Source organism: Gymnoscopelus braueri, assembly GCF_963280865.1.
Source record: "Gymnoscopelus braueri genome assembly, chromosome: 11".
NCBI classification, from domain to species: Eukaryota; Metazoa; Chordata; class Actinopteri; order Myctophiformes; family Myctophidae; genus Gymnoscopelus; species Gymnoscopelus braueri.
The window spans coordinates 2,228,445-2,244,779 of record NC_137613.1 but is presented as its reverse complement, the minus strand read 5'-3'; the positions used below and the strand labels follow the sequence as shown (position 1 = coordinate 2,244,779).

The following is a 16,335-nucleotide window of genomic DNA, read 5'->3' as shown; positions in this document are numbered from 1 at the left end:
ACACACACACACACACACACACACACACACACACACACACACACACACACAGTGGGGTGGTGTTTCGCGTGGGGATGCCCGTAGGAAACGAGCTCTCTCTCTCTCTTGGGGAACAGAGGATGAGGTCATTAAGATGCATCTTCATCCAGAACTGTGTTGGAAACATTGAAGGATCAAAGGACTGACGGCTCCTTGCAGAGTTCACTTCATAACAACACGTCTGTGGTGACGGCGGCGTGCTAACCGTGCTAACCGTCCGTCGCTAGTGGAGCGCCTTTCACAGCAGAGACACTGACGGGTTGAACACAGTTGAAGGGCAGTAGCGTTAACTCATCGAGTGCCATATTTAATTAATTAATGAAGTCAGCCAGGGCAATCAACAATAGCCGATCTACACGCTCGGATATTTGTCGGCGAAGAGATTTGGTGTATACGGATACAGTAAAGTGCTCCAAGTACAGTTTCAACTCAGTTTCGCTCAGAGACTACTAAGTGTTTTATTTAAATCCATATTAATTTCAGCAGTGAGAAAGTGCAGGGGCCACGAGGCTGTTTGAAATGCAACTCTGACACAGTTTTCCCCTGATGGCAGAGCAATCATTTGAGTGCGTGCCCGGTGGTCCCTCTGAGCTCCAATAGCCCCCCATCCCCCCCTACCCCCCCATACCCCCCCCTACCCCCCCTACCCCCCCCTGCCTTCAGAAGGAACCAGATGGCTCCAGAGGGCTCGTCTCTGGACAGTATTTCTACCCCCCCCCCCCCCCGCAATACATAATGTTTAATTTTCCTCCTACTGTCTGATTACAACCTGTGAATCGTGTTAACCCTTTAAGACCGGGAACACATCCGTGTCATTTTCACATTTCCCAGAAGCTCTTAGCGCTATGAGCTTGTAGATCTGCTATTTTTGAAAAATCGTGAAAATCTTTGAATATATATATTTTTAACATTTTGTAAAAGGTTTTGTTCCAGGGACCCCCAGAAGCAAAGATTTGAGTAACACATTTAAAAGCTTTAAAAGATAATGATTCAAATATTTTCAAAAATGTTCAAGATTTTTCAAAACAGATCTACAAGCTCATAGCTATGAGCTTGTAGATCTGCTATTTCTTTTTTTTTTCGTGAAAAGTTGTGCAAATCTTTGAATATATATGTTTAAACGTTTTAATCTTAAAAAAAAAGATTTGCACACATTTTCACGATTTTTAAAAAATAGCAGATCTACAAGCTGCCGCGCTATGAGCTTGTAGATCTGCTATTTTTGAATAGCCTCAAAGAAATCATAAAAAATGACAAGACGCGTTCCGTTCCCGGATTGAATCGGTTAAAGGCCCCGCTCGCCTTCGTATCGTACCGGCGCGGGCGGGCTGGCCGTCGAGGCACTTGAACCGGTTGGCCGGATGTGAAGAGGGCTGTGGGTCACAATTAGGGAGATAACCTGTGTGTGGTCCCCCGGGGCTCTGTATCCTCTGCCCCCCCCACACACACACACACACACACACACCATCTATCAGTGGTGCGATGTACCCCACGGTGCCTCGGGCGGGCCAAAGCCAACGCTCCGATTAGAGACTGTCCTCAAGGGGAGAGCAGCGTGTCTGCTTAGTGGCAGAGCCTCCGTCCCCCAGCAGATACCTTTTATAATTAACCCTCCGTCCCCCAGCAGATACCTTTTATAATTAACCTGCACGGCACCAATGAATCCTGGGATGCAGAGCTAGTGTCTCACCCTCACCTCACCGCCTGTCTGTCTGTCCTTCAGTCACACAGAGCCAGTGTCTCACCCTCACCTCACCGCCTGTCTGTCTGTCTGTCTGTCCTTCAGTCACACAGAGCCAGTGTCTCACCCTCACCTCACCGCCTGTCTGTCTGTCTGTCTTTCAGTCACACAGAGCCAGTGTCTCACCCTCACCTCACCGCCTGTCTGTCTGTCTGTCTTTCAGTCACACAGAGCCAGTGTCTCACCCTCACCTCACCGCCTGTCTGTCTGTCTGTCTTTCAGACACACAGAGCCAGTGTCTCACCCTCACTGCCTGTCTGTCTGTCTGTCTGTCTGTCCTTCAGTCACACAGAGCCAGTGTCTCACCCTCACTGCCTGTCTGTCTGTCTGTCTGTCCTTCAGTCACACAGAGCCAGTGTCTCACCCTCACTGCCTGTCTGTCTGTCTGTCTGTCCTTCAGTCACACAGAGCCAGTGTCTCACCCTCACTGCCTGTCTGTCTGTCTGTCTGTCCTTCAGTCACACAGAGCCAGTGTCTCACCCTCACCGCCTGTCTCTCTGTCGATCAGTCACACACTTTCAGCAGAGTTAACCATTTATTGCAAAACTCTATCTATCATAGCGGGGTCAGACATAGCCTCTATAGGGGGGTCAGACATAGCCTCTAGGGGTGTGCCGATACACTAATTTCACCAAACGATACGATACGATATTTGGCTCACAACTTCGATACGATACGATACGCACTTTTCTATTATGAAAATATATGGGGGAGAGAAAATGCAAACAAATAATTCTGTTTTTGCATTATTCAGATGCAAACTTGTAGCTTTTCAGCTACAATAGCCTGATTATTATTTTTTCGATTTTTTTTCCCCCCCCAAAACGATACATATCGTCACGAAAACGTATCGCGATATATCGCGGGACGATATATCGGCACACCCCTAATAGCCTCTATAGGGGGGTCAGACATAGCCTCGCGTTGCCAGACTATGTCACTGCGTGGATATGAGTCTGGTGCTTTAACTACGTTTTTTTCCCCAAAGGGTGGTGATCAAAACAATGGCTCTGGAGGCAATTGGTTAGACCTACAACCAACTACCAATTACAGTCTCCCATATTTGAATACTGGGCTCTGATTGGTCACCCCAGACTTCGGCTCCTGCCCCTATGGGCCACATGGCTCGTCAAGGCTTACTACGACTCTTTGGAGTAGTGTGGTGCTGTTTTTACCTGCAGAAACACACTGTATGTTGTTGTTTTCACTGTTTGTTTTGGGGGTGTTAACCCCTTTGAGAGCTTCCAGACAATAACTGCAACAATGTGTTTGTGTTTGTTTGACAGAAACTGAATTTTCCCGTCGTCCTGAAAGCCCCCAAAGAGAGGAAACCCAACAAGAAGGAGGGCGGTTCACCTGGGAAGTCTGTCAATCTGCCGGCCATCCTCTACAGGTCAGTATGTCAACACACCACCGTGACCTCACACACCACCGTGACCTCACAAACCGCTGTGACCTCACAAACCTCTGTGACCTCACAAACCTCTGTGGCCTCACAAACCGCTGTGACCTCACACACCTCTGTGACCTCACAAACCTCTGTGGCCTCACAAACCTCCGTGGCCTCACTAACCGCCGTGACCTCACAAACCGCACACACTGTTCTAAATAATATAGCATATGGGTGCAACACCTAATCAAACTAATCCATTTATATTAATTGATTATACAAAAAAAATAAAAAAATCTTTTACACATTTTCACTTTGTTTTGATACATTTCTTTGTGTGTGCATATATTCCTACAGTTGTGGTATTGTGTGCATATATTCATTATTATTTAACCATTTATATTATACTTCAGCAATTCAAAAATAGCAAATCTACAAGCTCATAGCGCGGCTTGTAGATCTGATTTTTTGAAAAATCCTGAAAATGTGTGCAAAGCTTTCAATATATATTTTTTTAAAGCGAACATTTGTAACTCATATCTTTGCTTCTGGGGGGATTCTACAAATGTCTTCTAAAATTTTTTAAAGAAAAACTGACGTATTACATATTCCTCCAGTTGTGGCATCTGTAAGAAGAACCAGGACCAGCACCTGCTGCTGCTGTGTGACACCTGTAAGCTGTACTACCACCTGGGCTGTCTGGAGCCTCCTCTCACACGCATGCCCAAGAAGACCAAGAACAGCTACTGGTAAGAACACACACATGGATTAAAAGCCTTTTAACTCTTTGCCTGCCGCCGACCAGATTTCACCTCAGATTGGGCTAAGGCGGCAGCCTGCCACTGACGAGTTTGACCAGATTTGTGTATTCAGTGTTTTTTTCCACCAGATGGCGCTGTTCGCTAACCTATGAATGATGCCTTGCCTGTAGGCCTGACCTCTAGTAGTGGAATAGTCGACTAATTAGTCGAGGGGTGTCTGAGTCGACTGCCAATCTCTTAGTCGAATTATAAAAAAAATATATATATATAATATTAAAATAAAAAACATTTTTTATTTTTTTATTTTTTGTATTATTCGACTGAGAGATTGGCCTAATTTGTTATATTAATTAACTAATAGTTTGCCAAAAATAGGATATACATCATGATTTATTGGGAGAAACCAATAGTATATGTTAAATCAGACACTAAGCACCCCTACAGCCCAAATGGAATGTTCCTCTATTGCATAACATATTTTTTTGCATGATTTGACTGAGATTGTCAGTGGAATCAGACTGATTCCACTGACAATCTCAGTCGAATCATTATTAATTTTTTTGGGTGTTGCATTAGTCGACTGCCAGTCGACTATTGGCAATTAGTCGCCAATCAGATTTGACTATACAAATCCTTAGTCGGGGACAGGCCTACTTGCCTGTCAGAAAAGAATATAATAGACCCGGAAATGACCTGGGGAAAAAAGTATTTTGGATTTTGGTCCGCGGCCAAATCATCCTGCCCGGTTCTCCTCAGTGGCTGCATGGAGCAATTGATCTGCATTTGCGCACAGACATTGACCATTACCATGTGCACGGAACACCCAAGCCTGTTCCCCCCCCCCCCCCCCCCCGACGGGTATGGTCTAGTACAGCGCTACTCAACCCTACTCAACCCCGATCGCAGCGTCTTGGCGGCCCCCTCATGGTCAAAAAAAAATAAATAAAAAAAAAAACCTTTTTTTTTTTTTTTTTTTTTTAAGCACAGGATAAAAATATACATTTCCGTTCAAATATATGGGTTGCTAAAACATTTTTCAAAAACAAACAGACAGACATACATACAGGTGCGTCAATTGTTACAGGTATAATGCATAGTTTTCTATGCATTTCGGGTTTTTGGGGGGGTTTGACCCCCAAATTTTTCCGTCCGCGTGGCTTTGCCGCGCGCCCAGGACAGGTGTCTGCCACTGGACATACACACAACACAAAATAAACTGGTACAGTGAAAAGAATATGATGTCAAAATGTACATTTTCTTGTGCGTTACAAAATCGAAAAATCCAAAATAGGACCGTCATTTTTATGGCGGCCCCTTGGACTTTTGGTATTTTGCTGAGTGGCCCCTGAGCCATCTTAAGTTGAGTAGCCCTGGTCTAGTACATAATGTTGGGGGTCCTACATGAAAAAGTTTAAGAACCACTGATATTATAGCAACATAAGTCTTTTTTTTTAAAAACTGTTAGGATTTAGAGTCCCCCAATGTTTTTAGCCAACACAAGTCCCATTATCATCATTTTAACACAGTGCGTGTGCGTGTGTGTGTGCGTGTGCGTGGCAGACGTTTTCCTGTGATGGCAGTAATTCATTAAACACTTGAATAGGAGGAACACACAATGAGCTGATGTTGTTCTGGGTGGAAATTAAACACAAGTAATTTGAACGCAAAAACACTTTTTTTTTTCGTTGGGGGGAGAGATGAGGTCACACCTAATTACAAAGACCTGCATAATGAACCGTCAGAGAACAAACTGTACTGTTCATTTTATACATTAGATATGAGAGCAAACACATATTGTTGCTTGACTCTCTCTCTCTCTCTCTCTATGTGTGTAACTGGATCTTCCAACAATAACAAGTATTTTATAATTTCAATTTCATTTTCCTATCATGTCAGGTGGAAACCTTGTATATCCAAAACTGCTCCTGTTAAAACTTTTCATTGTTTTAATAATTTATAAAAGGAAAACCACACACACAATTAGATGTTAAATTAACACTGAGGATTTTACAGTGTAGATTAGGGAGTCCCGGAGATTAAAAAAATAGAAAATAAATTTAGTCAAAGATTGAGTCATTGACAATGAGTCAATAAAGATGGTTTGTGATGTGATGTGTTTGTTTGATTGATTGAATACTTGATTACTCAACACATTTAAGCAGCGGATGTACAGTAAACCATTTATGTGGTCCTTTGTACTCGTTCCATCAGTAATACATAATACATACAATACAATACAATAAATGTATTGTATTGTAAACTCAGCATTATGAGGTGAATTTACAGAGAAGGGGGGGGGGGGGCAGAGGATTCTACTATCAGGGTGTTCAAGGAGTTAAAGGGATAGTTCACCCCCAAAATGACTTTTTTTCTATGGATTAGTCACCCCATGGAGACTTGAATTCATGGATATTTATGTGTTTTTGTCGCATTCCTAAGACAATAATGTGATGACCGGCATCATTTGCTTCGACAAAGACAAAACAAATATCAATATATATTTTCTTTCTTTGGGGGGGGGGGGGGGGGGGGGGTGAACTATCCCTTTAAACTATGTTCACTTGTATTTTGACGCAAGGAATTGTAGTGTAGAGTTTGAGTAGGGAGTGGAGAACCTTTGTGTTCTGGCAGGTAGGGGTGTGCCGATATATCGTCCCGCGATATATCGCGATACGTTTTCGTGACGATATGTATCGTTTTGAGAAAAAAAAATATAGTTTTCATGCAAACAGCCCCGAGGTGAAAAGGGTGACAACATGTTGTTGTTTTTTTTTGGGTCAGGTGTCACACTATTGCCCTATTTGGATTCAAAACGGCTATTGTAGCTGAAAAGCTAGAAGTTCGCATATCTGAATAATGCAAAAACAGAATTATTTGTTTGCATTAGCTTTTTTTCTCCCCCATATATTTTTCATAATAAAAAAAGTGCGTATCGTATCGTATCGAAGTTGTGAGCCAAATATCGTATCATATCGTTTGGTGAAATTAGTGTATCGGCACACCCCTACTGGCAGGTCATTCTACATTATGGTGGCAGCATAGCAGAATGCATTTTTCCCCCCATGTTTGAGCCGAATTTTGGGGGGAACGAGGACATAATGATCTCCTTTCTGGTGTGGTCCTCTTCGTCAGGCAATGCTCGGAGTGCGACCAGGCCAGCAGCGATGACGCCGACATCGCCATGGAGACGTTACCGGACGGAACCAAGCGGTCCAGGAGGCAGATCAAAGGACCAATCAAGTTCATTCCACAGGAGATGTCACCGGAACCCAAGAAACGGGATGTGAGTGCAACACGTGTGAATGCTCCCCAGGCCCCTCCCACTGTGCCCCAGACCCCTCCCACTGTGCCCCAGACCCCTCCCACTGTGGCCCCAGACCCCTCCCACTGTGGGCCCAGACCCCTCCCACTGTGGGCCCAGACCCCTCCCACTGTGCCCCAGACCCCTCCCACTGTGATCCCAGACCCCTCCCACTGTGGCCCCAGACCCCTCCCACTGTGGTCAAGCTCATAGCGTGGCACCGAGTGCTGCGCTATGAACTTGTATATCTGCTATTTTTGGAAAAACTAAAAACGTTTAAATGTGTGCAAATCTTTGAATGCATATATACATTTTTAACCCATTTAGACCTGAGGCCATTTCTAAAAACGCCTTCTAAGAAATTTCAAATATTTATTCAAAACTTTAAAAAAAACTGTACAAATAGGGGTTCCCGCCCTAAATGTGTTACCTCAAATCTTTGCTTTTGGGGGTCCCTGGAACAAAATATTTTGAGATGGGGGAGGGGGGGGTCCGTGGACAAATACATTTTGCGGGTCCTTGACACGAAAAAAGTTTGAGAACCACTGATTTTATAGTTTTTTTTTCCAAAAAGAAAACCTGTTAGGATTTAGAAGACATTTGTAGAATCCCCCAGAAGCAAAGATTTGAGATAAAAATGTTCGCTTTAAGAAAATATATATATTCAAAGATTTAAACACATTTTCATGATTCACTGAAAACATGGTCTGAAGTTTTTTGACTTTTTTTCAAAAATAGCGTATCTGCAAGCTCATAACGCGTTGCAATGTGACATGTCGTGCACTTGTAGATCGGCTATTTTCAAATAGCCAAAGTATAACATCCATGGGAGGGTACCAGGGGGTCCCCAGCAAAGTAAATATAGCATCATAATCATTTTAACCACTTCATCCATTTATATGTTGGCTATTAAAAAAAATAGATCTACAAGCTCACCGCGCGTCACTTGATGCTATTTTTGTGAAAAATATTGAAAATGTTTGGGACATTTTTTATAATTTAGATTTCTATTTTAACATAAATCTTCTCTTCTGGGGGTCACTGACACAACATATTTTCAGATGGGGGTCCGCGGCCACATACATATCAATTTGGGGGTCTGTGGCATGAAAAAGATTGAGTATTAGAGTATTAAGTCTTGTATTAATAATGTAAAGCTGCAAAGTAGGGACGTAGTAACTATTAACACTGTCACATAATTGTAGTAAAAAAAGGACAATATTTGCCTCTGAGATGTAGTGGAGTAGAAGTACAAAAAATATCAACACATGCTTGAAATAACTCGGGTAAAGTAAAAGCACATCAAAATTGAACTTTAAGTGCGGTACTTGAGTAAATGTACTCAGTTACTTTCCCCCCAGACACCTGCAGAGCCCTGATTAAATGCCCAGCGTGTCTCCTGCTGCTTCTGCAACGCAATTGATTGCAGTGTTTTGTGCCTCACAATGAAGAGGTAATTCACTCACTAATTGATTGATTTGGGTTGATTAGGGATAATTAGCAGGACTTCTTCTGGTCTCATGAGAGCGTTAACCCTTTAAGACCGGCTAACGCATCTGTGTGTCATTTTTAAGATTTCTTTGGGCTATTCAAAAATAGCAGATCTACAAGCTCATAGCGCGGCACCGAGTGCCACGCTACGAGCTTGTAGATCTGCTATTTTAGAAAAATAGTGAAACATTTTGCAATTTTTTTTATTTATATATTTTTTTAATCGAACATTTTTAACGCGGTTACAACTTCTGGGGGTCCCTGGAACAAAATATGTTTTGAGATGGGGGTCCACGGCCAAATACAAAAAAAAATCTTCCCCAGAACCAAAGATTTGAGTTACAAACGTTCCCTTTAAAAAATATATATATATATATTCAAAGATTTGCACACATTTTTAACGCTTTTATTTTCAAAAATAGCAGATCTACAAGCTCATGGCGCGGCACTCGGTGCCACGCTATGAGCTTGTAGATCTGCTATTTTTTTTTATAGCCCATAGAAATCTAAAAGTGACACACAGATACAGATCCAGGTCTTAATGGGTTAAGGTTATCAGCCTGTTGCACAAGGTCACAACAATGTTCTCTTTTTTAACCACCAAACGTCAATATTCCTCTGGTATGCATATGGTCTCTGTCCGCTGGAATCCTCCTATGTACTGAACAACTGGTACTTCTCACCATTCAAATTCAAAAGCGGCAAAAGTAGTAGATCGACATCGAGCTTGTAGATCTGCTACTTTTCATGCTTTTGTGTGACGCTCCCATGTGTACACTCTCAGAGTTACAGACCTGTAAGGGTCCATTTGGTTCCATGTGTACACTCTCAGAGTTACAGACCCGTAAGGGTCCATTTGGTTCCATGTTTACACTCTCAGAGTTACAGACCTGTAAGGGTCCATTTGGTTCCTAACTCTCCGTCATTTTGCTGGGGACCCCCTGGAACTACCTCAAGGACCCCTGGGGGTCCCCGGACCCCACTTTGAGAACCACTGCTCTATGGATCTACTTATGGGTCTCTTCCACGCTCCGATCCTCTGATCCAGACTGAAGGAACCATACAGATGGTTTAATATCTACCATGAGGGAACCATACAGATGGTTTAATATCTACCATGAGGGAACCATACAGATGGTTTAATATCTACCATGAGGGAACCATACAGATGGTTTAATATCTACCATGAGAGAACCATACAGATGGTTTAATATCTACCATGAGGGAACCATACAGATGGTTTAATATCTACCATGAGAGAACCATACAGATGGTTTAATATCTACCATGAGGGAACCATACAGATGGTTTAATATCTACCATGAGGGAACCATACAGATGGTCTAATATCTACCATGAGGGAACCATACAGATGGTTTAATATCTACCATGAGGGAACCATACAGATGGTCTAATATCTACCATGAGGGAACCATACAGATGGTTTAATATCTACCATGAGGGAACCATACAGATGGTCTAATATCTACCATGAGGGAACCATACAGATGGTTTAATATCTACCATGAGGGAACCATACAGATGGTCTAATATCTACCATGAGGGAACCATACAGATGGTTTAATATCTACCATGAGGGAACCATACAGATGGTTTAATATCTACCATGAGGGGGAGAAGAGAAGAGCTCCTTCCTTTTGTGTTCTGCCTCCCGTTTTGTTTCTATTTGTTTCACTGGATCCGTGCAATGTATACTAATTCTCTGGCGATCAGGCTGGTTATACATGGGATTAACTCATTGAGTGCCATTCACGTGTTTCACATGTTTTACCGCTATGTTGCAACGTGCCAATCACGTGTTTCACGTGTTTTTGAAAAAAAGAGTAAAAAAATAAATAAAAAAAATTCAGAACCCAAGATATCATTATCTGAAGATTTGCAGCTCCATCCACTCCTTGTTTAACTTATAACTGAAAAAGGCTGTATCTCGCTTCCAAAGCACTTTTTTTTTACTTAAAACAAAATAATAATAATCGCACTGGCCAGAAATAGCCAGAAATAATTCTGGCACTCAGTGAGTTAAGGTGCAAAAAGTCAGTGCGTTATACATGGGATTAAAGGTTTAATGACATTCACTTTTACACCACATTCAAAGTCTTTGTCCTGGTCCTTCAAAAGTGTACAAAAAGTTTTAAGTGAAAATTCCATTCCAGTGATCAATGGCAGGTGTTTTTCTCTCACATTTCTAAAGCCTTTTCAACTGCAATGAAAAAAGAAATCTTTGCCTGCGGGTGTCGCTGGTGAGGGATTTTGCCTGTCAATCATCGCCTCTGCTCCGCCCCCCCCCAAAGGAAAGGATAGGGGAGGGGAGGGGCGAGGAGGAGAGTGGGCGGGATTAATCGACTGTGACCTCACTGTCGAAGGGCCAAGCTCAGATTACTTTTCAGCCTAATTATTCAGAAAACCCCAGACCACAGAAAATCCACTGAATGTTCTAAGTTCAGGTTTTTTGGGTGTAATTGAAGTCATAAAACCCCAAATAAAACATTGAAAATAAAAAAAGTGAAAATGAATGTCATGATACCTTTAAGGTGCAAAAAGTCAGTGCGTTATACATGGGATTAAGGTGCAAAAAGTCAGTGCGTGTCGACCGCATAATCCACATAAGGTGGACTGACCCTGGTATAATCCGGGTATAATCAGCGAGTAGCCGATCTATAAGCGTACAAGGTGTCACTGTGCGACGTGTCCTGAGCTTGTAGATCGTGTATTTTTGTGCACAACGGCGTCTCTTTCCGACGTGAACAGATTTGTCAACGAGTCACACAGCCTTTGCTACAGAGTACTAGTCTGTGTTTACTCTGCCTTTGTCTCCACACACTCTTCCTTTTAACACATTCAACCCGCGAACATTTTAGATTTAATTGGCTATTCAAAAATAGCAGATCTACAAGCTCGGAGTGCTTGTAGATGTGCTATTTTTTTTTTATATCGTGATTTTCTTTGAATATACATGTATATATTTTCAAAGCGAATATTTTTAACTCCACTCTATTTCTGGGGGTCCCTGGAACAAAACATTTTTGAGATATATAACATATCTAAAATGTTTTAAAATCCTAACAGTATGTTGCTATATCAGTGGCGCTCCAACTTTTTCATATCAAGGACCCCCGACATTATATGTATTTTGCCGCTGACCCCCATCTCAAAATATGTTGTTCCAGGGACCCCCCAGAAGATCGGAGTTAAAAATGTTCGCTTTAAAACATAATATATACATTCAAAGATTTGCACAAATGTTCCACGATTTTTAAAACATTGCAGATCTACAAGCTCATAGCGCTCTAACTACGCTCTCAAACTACGCTGGAAAATGCTAACTCTGAGTGTGTTCACTCTCAGAGTTACTAGTGATTCAGTCGGTCCTCTAGGACCCATGGGGGGGGGGGGGGGGGGTGCTCAGGCCCCCTGATGAGAAGCAGTGGGCTTATACAAGTAACAACCTGCACTTCCTTGTGCTTGTATTGAACCCCCCCCCATGTGTTCAGTGTGTGTGTGAAGGTTACAGTGTGTGTTCAGGTTGTGTTCAGTGTGAAGGTTACAGTGTGTGTTCAGTATGTGTACAGTGTGTGTTCAGTATGTGTACAGTGTGTGTTCAGTATGTGTACAGTGTGTGTTCAGTATGTGTACAGTGTGTGTTCAGTATGTGTACAGTGTGTGTTCAGTGTGTGTTCAGGTTGTGTTCAGTGTGTGTTCAGGTTGTGTTCAGGTTGTGTTCAGTGTGTGTTCAGGTTGTGTTCAGTGTGAAGGTTACAGTGTGTGTTCAGGTTGTGTTCAGTGTGTGTTCAGGTTGTGTTCAGTGTGTGTTCAGGTTGTGTTCAGTGTGAAGGTTACAGTATGTGTACAGTGTGTGTTCAGTGTGTGTTCGTTCAGGTTGTGTTCAGTGTGTGTTCAGGTTGTGTTCAGTGTGTGTTCAGGTTGTGTTCAGTGTGTGTTCAGGTTGTGTTCAGTGTGTGTTCAGTGTGTGTTCAGTGTGTGTTCAGGTTGTGTTCGGTGTGTGTACAGTGTGTGTTCAGTGTGTGTTCAGGTTGTGTTCAGTGTGTGTTCAGGTTGTGTTCAGTGTGTGTTCAGGTTGTGTTCAGTGTGTGTTCAGGTTGTGTTCAGTGTGTGTTCAGGTTGTGTTCAGTGTGAAGGTTACAGTGTGTGTTCAGGTTGTGTTCAGTGTGTGTTCAGGTTGTGTTCAGTGTGAAGGTTACAGTATGTGTACAGTGTGTGTTCAGTGTGTGTTCAGGTTGTGTTCAGTGTGTGTTCAGGTTGTGTTCAGTGTGTGTTCAGGTTGTGTTCAGTGTGTGTTCAGGTTGTGTTCAGTGTGTGTTCAGGTTGTGTTCAGTGTGAAGGTTACAGTGTGTGTTCAGTATGTGTTCAGGTTGTGTTCAGTGTGTGTTCAGGTTGTGTTCAGTGTGAAGGTTACAGTGTGTGTTCAGGTTGTGTTCAGTGTGTGTTCAGTGTGTGTTCAGGTTGTGTTCAGGTTGTGTTCAGGTTGTGTTCAGTGTGTGTTCAGGTTGTGTTCAGGTTGTGTTCAGGTTGTGTTCAGGTTGTGTTCAGTGTGAAGGTTACAGTGTGTGTTCAGTATGTGTTCAGTGTGTGTTCAGGTTGTGTTCAGTGTGTGTTCAGGTTGTGTTCAGTGTGAAGGTTACAGTGTGTGTTCAGGTTGTGTTCAGGTTGTGTTCAGTGTGAAGGTTACAGTGTGTGTTCAGGTTGTGTTCAGGTTGTGTTCAGTGTGAAGGTTACAGTGTGTGTTCAGGTTGTGTTCAGTGTGTGTTCAGGTTGTGTTCAGTGTGTGTTCAGGTTGTGTTCAGGTTGTGTTCAGGTTGTGTTCAGGTTGTGTTCAGGTTGTGTTCAGGTTGTGTTCAGTGTGTGTTCAGGTTGTGTTCAGGTTGTGTTCAGGTTGTGTTCAGGTTGTGTTCAGTGTGAAGGTTACAGTGTGTGTTCAGTATGTGTTCAGTGTGTGTTCAGTGTGTTTTCAGGTTGTGTTCAGTGTGTGTTCAGGTTGTGTTCAGTGTGAAGGTTACAGTGTGTGTTCAGGTTGTGTTCAGGTTGTGTTCAGGTTGTGTTCAGCTTGTGTTCAGGTTGTGTTCAGCTTGTGTTCAGTGTGAAGGTTACAGTGTGTGTTCAGGTTGTGTTCAGTGTGTGTTCAGGTTGTGTTCAGTGTGTGTTCAGGTTTTGTTCAGTGTGAAGGTTACATTTTGTGTTCAGTGTGTGTTCAGGTTGTGTTCAGTGTGTGTTCAGGTTTTGTTCAGTGTGTGTTCAGGTTGTGTTCAGGTTGTGTTCAGGTTGTGTTCAGGTTGTGTTCAGTGTGTGTTCAGGTTGTGTTCAGGTTGTGTTCAGTGTGAAGGTTACATTGCTTCAGCCTTCATGACATCCAGGGAGAAAAAAAACCCAGAGAGTAAGAGCTCAGCGCCAGTCTAGTCGTGTTAATGTGTTTTTCTGTTGGGTGTGTGTGTGTGTGTGTGTGTGTGTGTGTGTGGGGGGGGGGTTAGAAGTGTACTGCCGAGGACCCCATCTGAGGAGGAGGAGGAGGAGGAGAGGATTAAGCAGCTTTTTCCCCGTTTCTCTCTCTCTCTCTCTCTCTCTCTCTCTCTCGCTCTCTCCGCCCAGTCGAGGGCGGCTTCAATGCGAGGCATTTATCTTCAATTGCAAGCCGTGCCATGGCAGCCGCTGAAAGGCGCTCTGCTCCTTCTTTGCATTTCTGATGCATCTGTTTTTTCCTCTCTCTCTCTCTCTCTCTCTCTCTCTCTCTCTCTCTCTCTCTCTCTCTCTCTCTCTCTCTCTCTCTCTCTCTCTCTCTCTCTCTCTCTCTCTCTCTCTCTCTCTCTGTGCCCGGGCACCCAGGCGTTGGCGCGGCTCTAAAGCCACCATGGTGCTTCAGTTGTATCAGGGCGACTTAATCGACCTCCCACTGGCCTGTGTGTGTGTGTGTGTGGGGGGGGGGGGGGTTGTACACTCTGGCACTCACATTTGGCCCAGAGGGGGTGAGATGGCGCGGTGCCACCCAGCCCTACCATGAGGGAGAGAGAGAGACTCCCCTGGCTGCTATATGCGTAGCCCTGCAGTGTGGCGTAGTGGGCGGCGTCGGCTGGAGGATAAACCCTTAAAGTCAAACCCGTTGAACTGAATTATATTTGGCATGTTGTAAGAAGTGTTCTTCTGTGCACAAAGTTAACCCATGAAGACCGGGAACGCATCTGTGTGTCATTTTAAGATTTATTTGGCTTTTCAAAATGGCAGATATACAAGCTCACAGGGTGAGAGCTGTGAGCTTGTCGATCTGCTATTTTTGAAATATCTTGAAAATATGTATTTTTTTAATCGAACATTTGTAACTCAAATCTTTGCGTCTGGGGGGTCCCTGGAACAAAACATTTGGAGATGGGGGTCCGCGGGCCAAATCCATATCTAAAAATGTTTTCTAAATCCTAACGGTATGTTGCTGTATCAGAGGTGCTCCAACTTTTCCATATCAAGGACCCCCACATAATATGTATAATTGCCGCGCTATGAGCTTGTATATCTGCTTTTTTTTTTATAGCCAAATACATCTTAGATTGACACAGATGCGTTGCCGGTCTCAGTGGATTAAACGCGCCGCCAAGCAAAGTGCCGCTCTTTCTACTCGGGTTTGAACTGAAAGGCTGCCTGTGGCCTGTGGCCTGTGGCCTGTGGTCTGTGGTCTGTGGCCTGTGGTCTGTGGCCTGTGGCCTGTGGCCTGTGGCAGAGACCCTCATGGGTTGTTCTTTTTGCCTCACATTGAGGGAGCAGAGATGTGTTCTTATAATGTGTGTTTATGTGAAGGAAACCACACGTTGTTGTGGTTTATCTAAATCAGTGATTCTCAAACACGTTCATGTCAAAGGAACACCATATTGATATTTGCATCTTAGTGGTTAGCTCTTTCACTGCCAAGAGTATTTTCATAAAGTACTCCCCCAGTGCCAGCAATTTTCGTTTATTTTTTGTTGCTATTTTGTAATTTAATTTTCAAATAGCTTGTCTTCTGCAATTTTAAACACCTACGACAGTTCTACCAGTAGAGAGCAGCAAATCGACACATTGATTACCTCGCTGACTCGCTCGCATTCACTTCTGCATTCAAATGATCACGTCACAGGTTTGCACAAGTAAAACAAAGTGGGTGAAATTCATTTATTGTGGCAGTTATATTGTTTTGTTATTTGTTTACATTTGTATCGCTACAATATTTGGACAAACATTTATTAATTTCATTCAAACTGTTTATGAACACTTTGTCAAGCATCACATATTAAAAACGAGAAAGCAATGCTATATAAAGTTGAAAAAGTAATTGTTAACGTGCACTTTGGTAAACAATTTGAATTGACTTCCCCAATTAAAAAAGAAAGCCAGTGTGTGAATGAGATTACATCACCGGTCAATGCTCAGTAATAAGTTGTATTAACATTAAAAAGTGAGTGTTATGAAAAGTCATTATCTGCCACATATGAGATAATTGAGATATTGACCCTAGGGCTCGTATTGACATGTTCTCTACATCGAACCCATCGTTATCCTGATTCAATGTTTTACTCAGATGTTAATCACTGTTGTTTGTTAGGATTAGAACCTGTCA

At 43.0% G+C, this 16,335-nt stretch overlaps 1 protein-coding gene across 1 annotated transcript in view; it reads left to right on the top strand.

Moving 5' to 3' along the window:
- phf14 (PHD finger protein 14) overlaps nucleotides 1–16,335 on the top strand; it is a 162,621-nt gene that overhangs the window by 70,624 nt on the left and 75,662 nt on the right. The window contains exons 14-16 of the mRNA XM_080441968.1: nucleotides 3,067–3,173; nucleotides 3,788–3,919; nucleotides 7,064–7,214. Coding sequence (XP_080298094.1) covers nucleotides 3,067–3,173; nucleotides 3,788–3,919; nucleotides 7,064–7,214 — 390 coding nt within the window. The remainder of the gene's footprint in view (nucleotides 1–3,066; nucleotides 3,174–3,787; nucleotides 3,920–7,063; nucleotides 7,215–16,335) is intronic.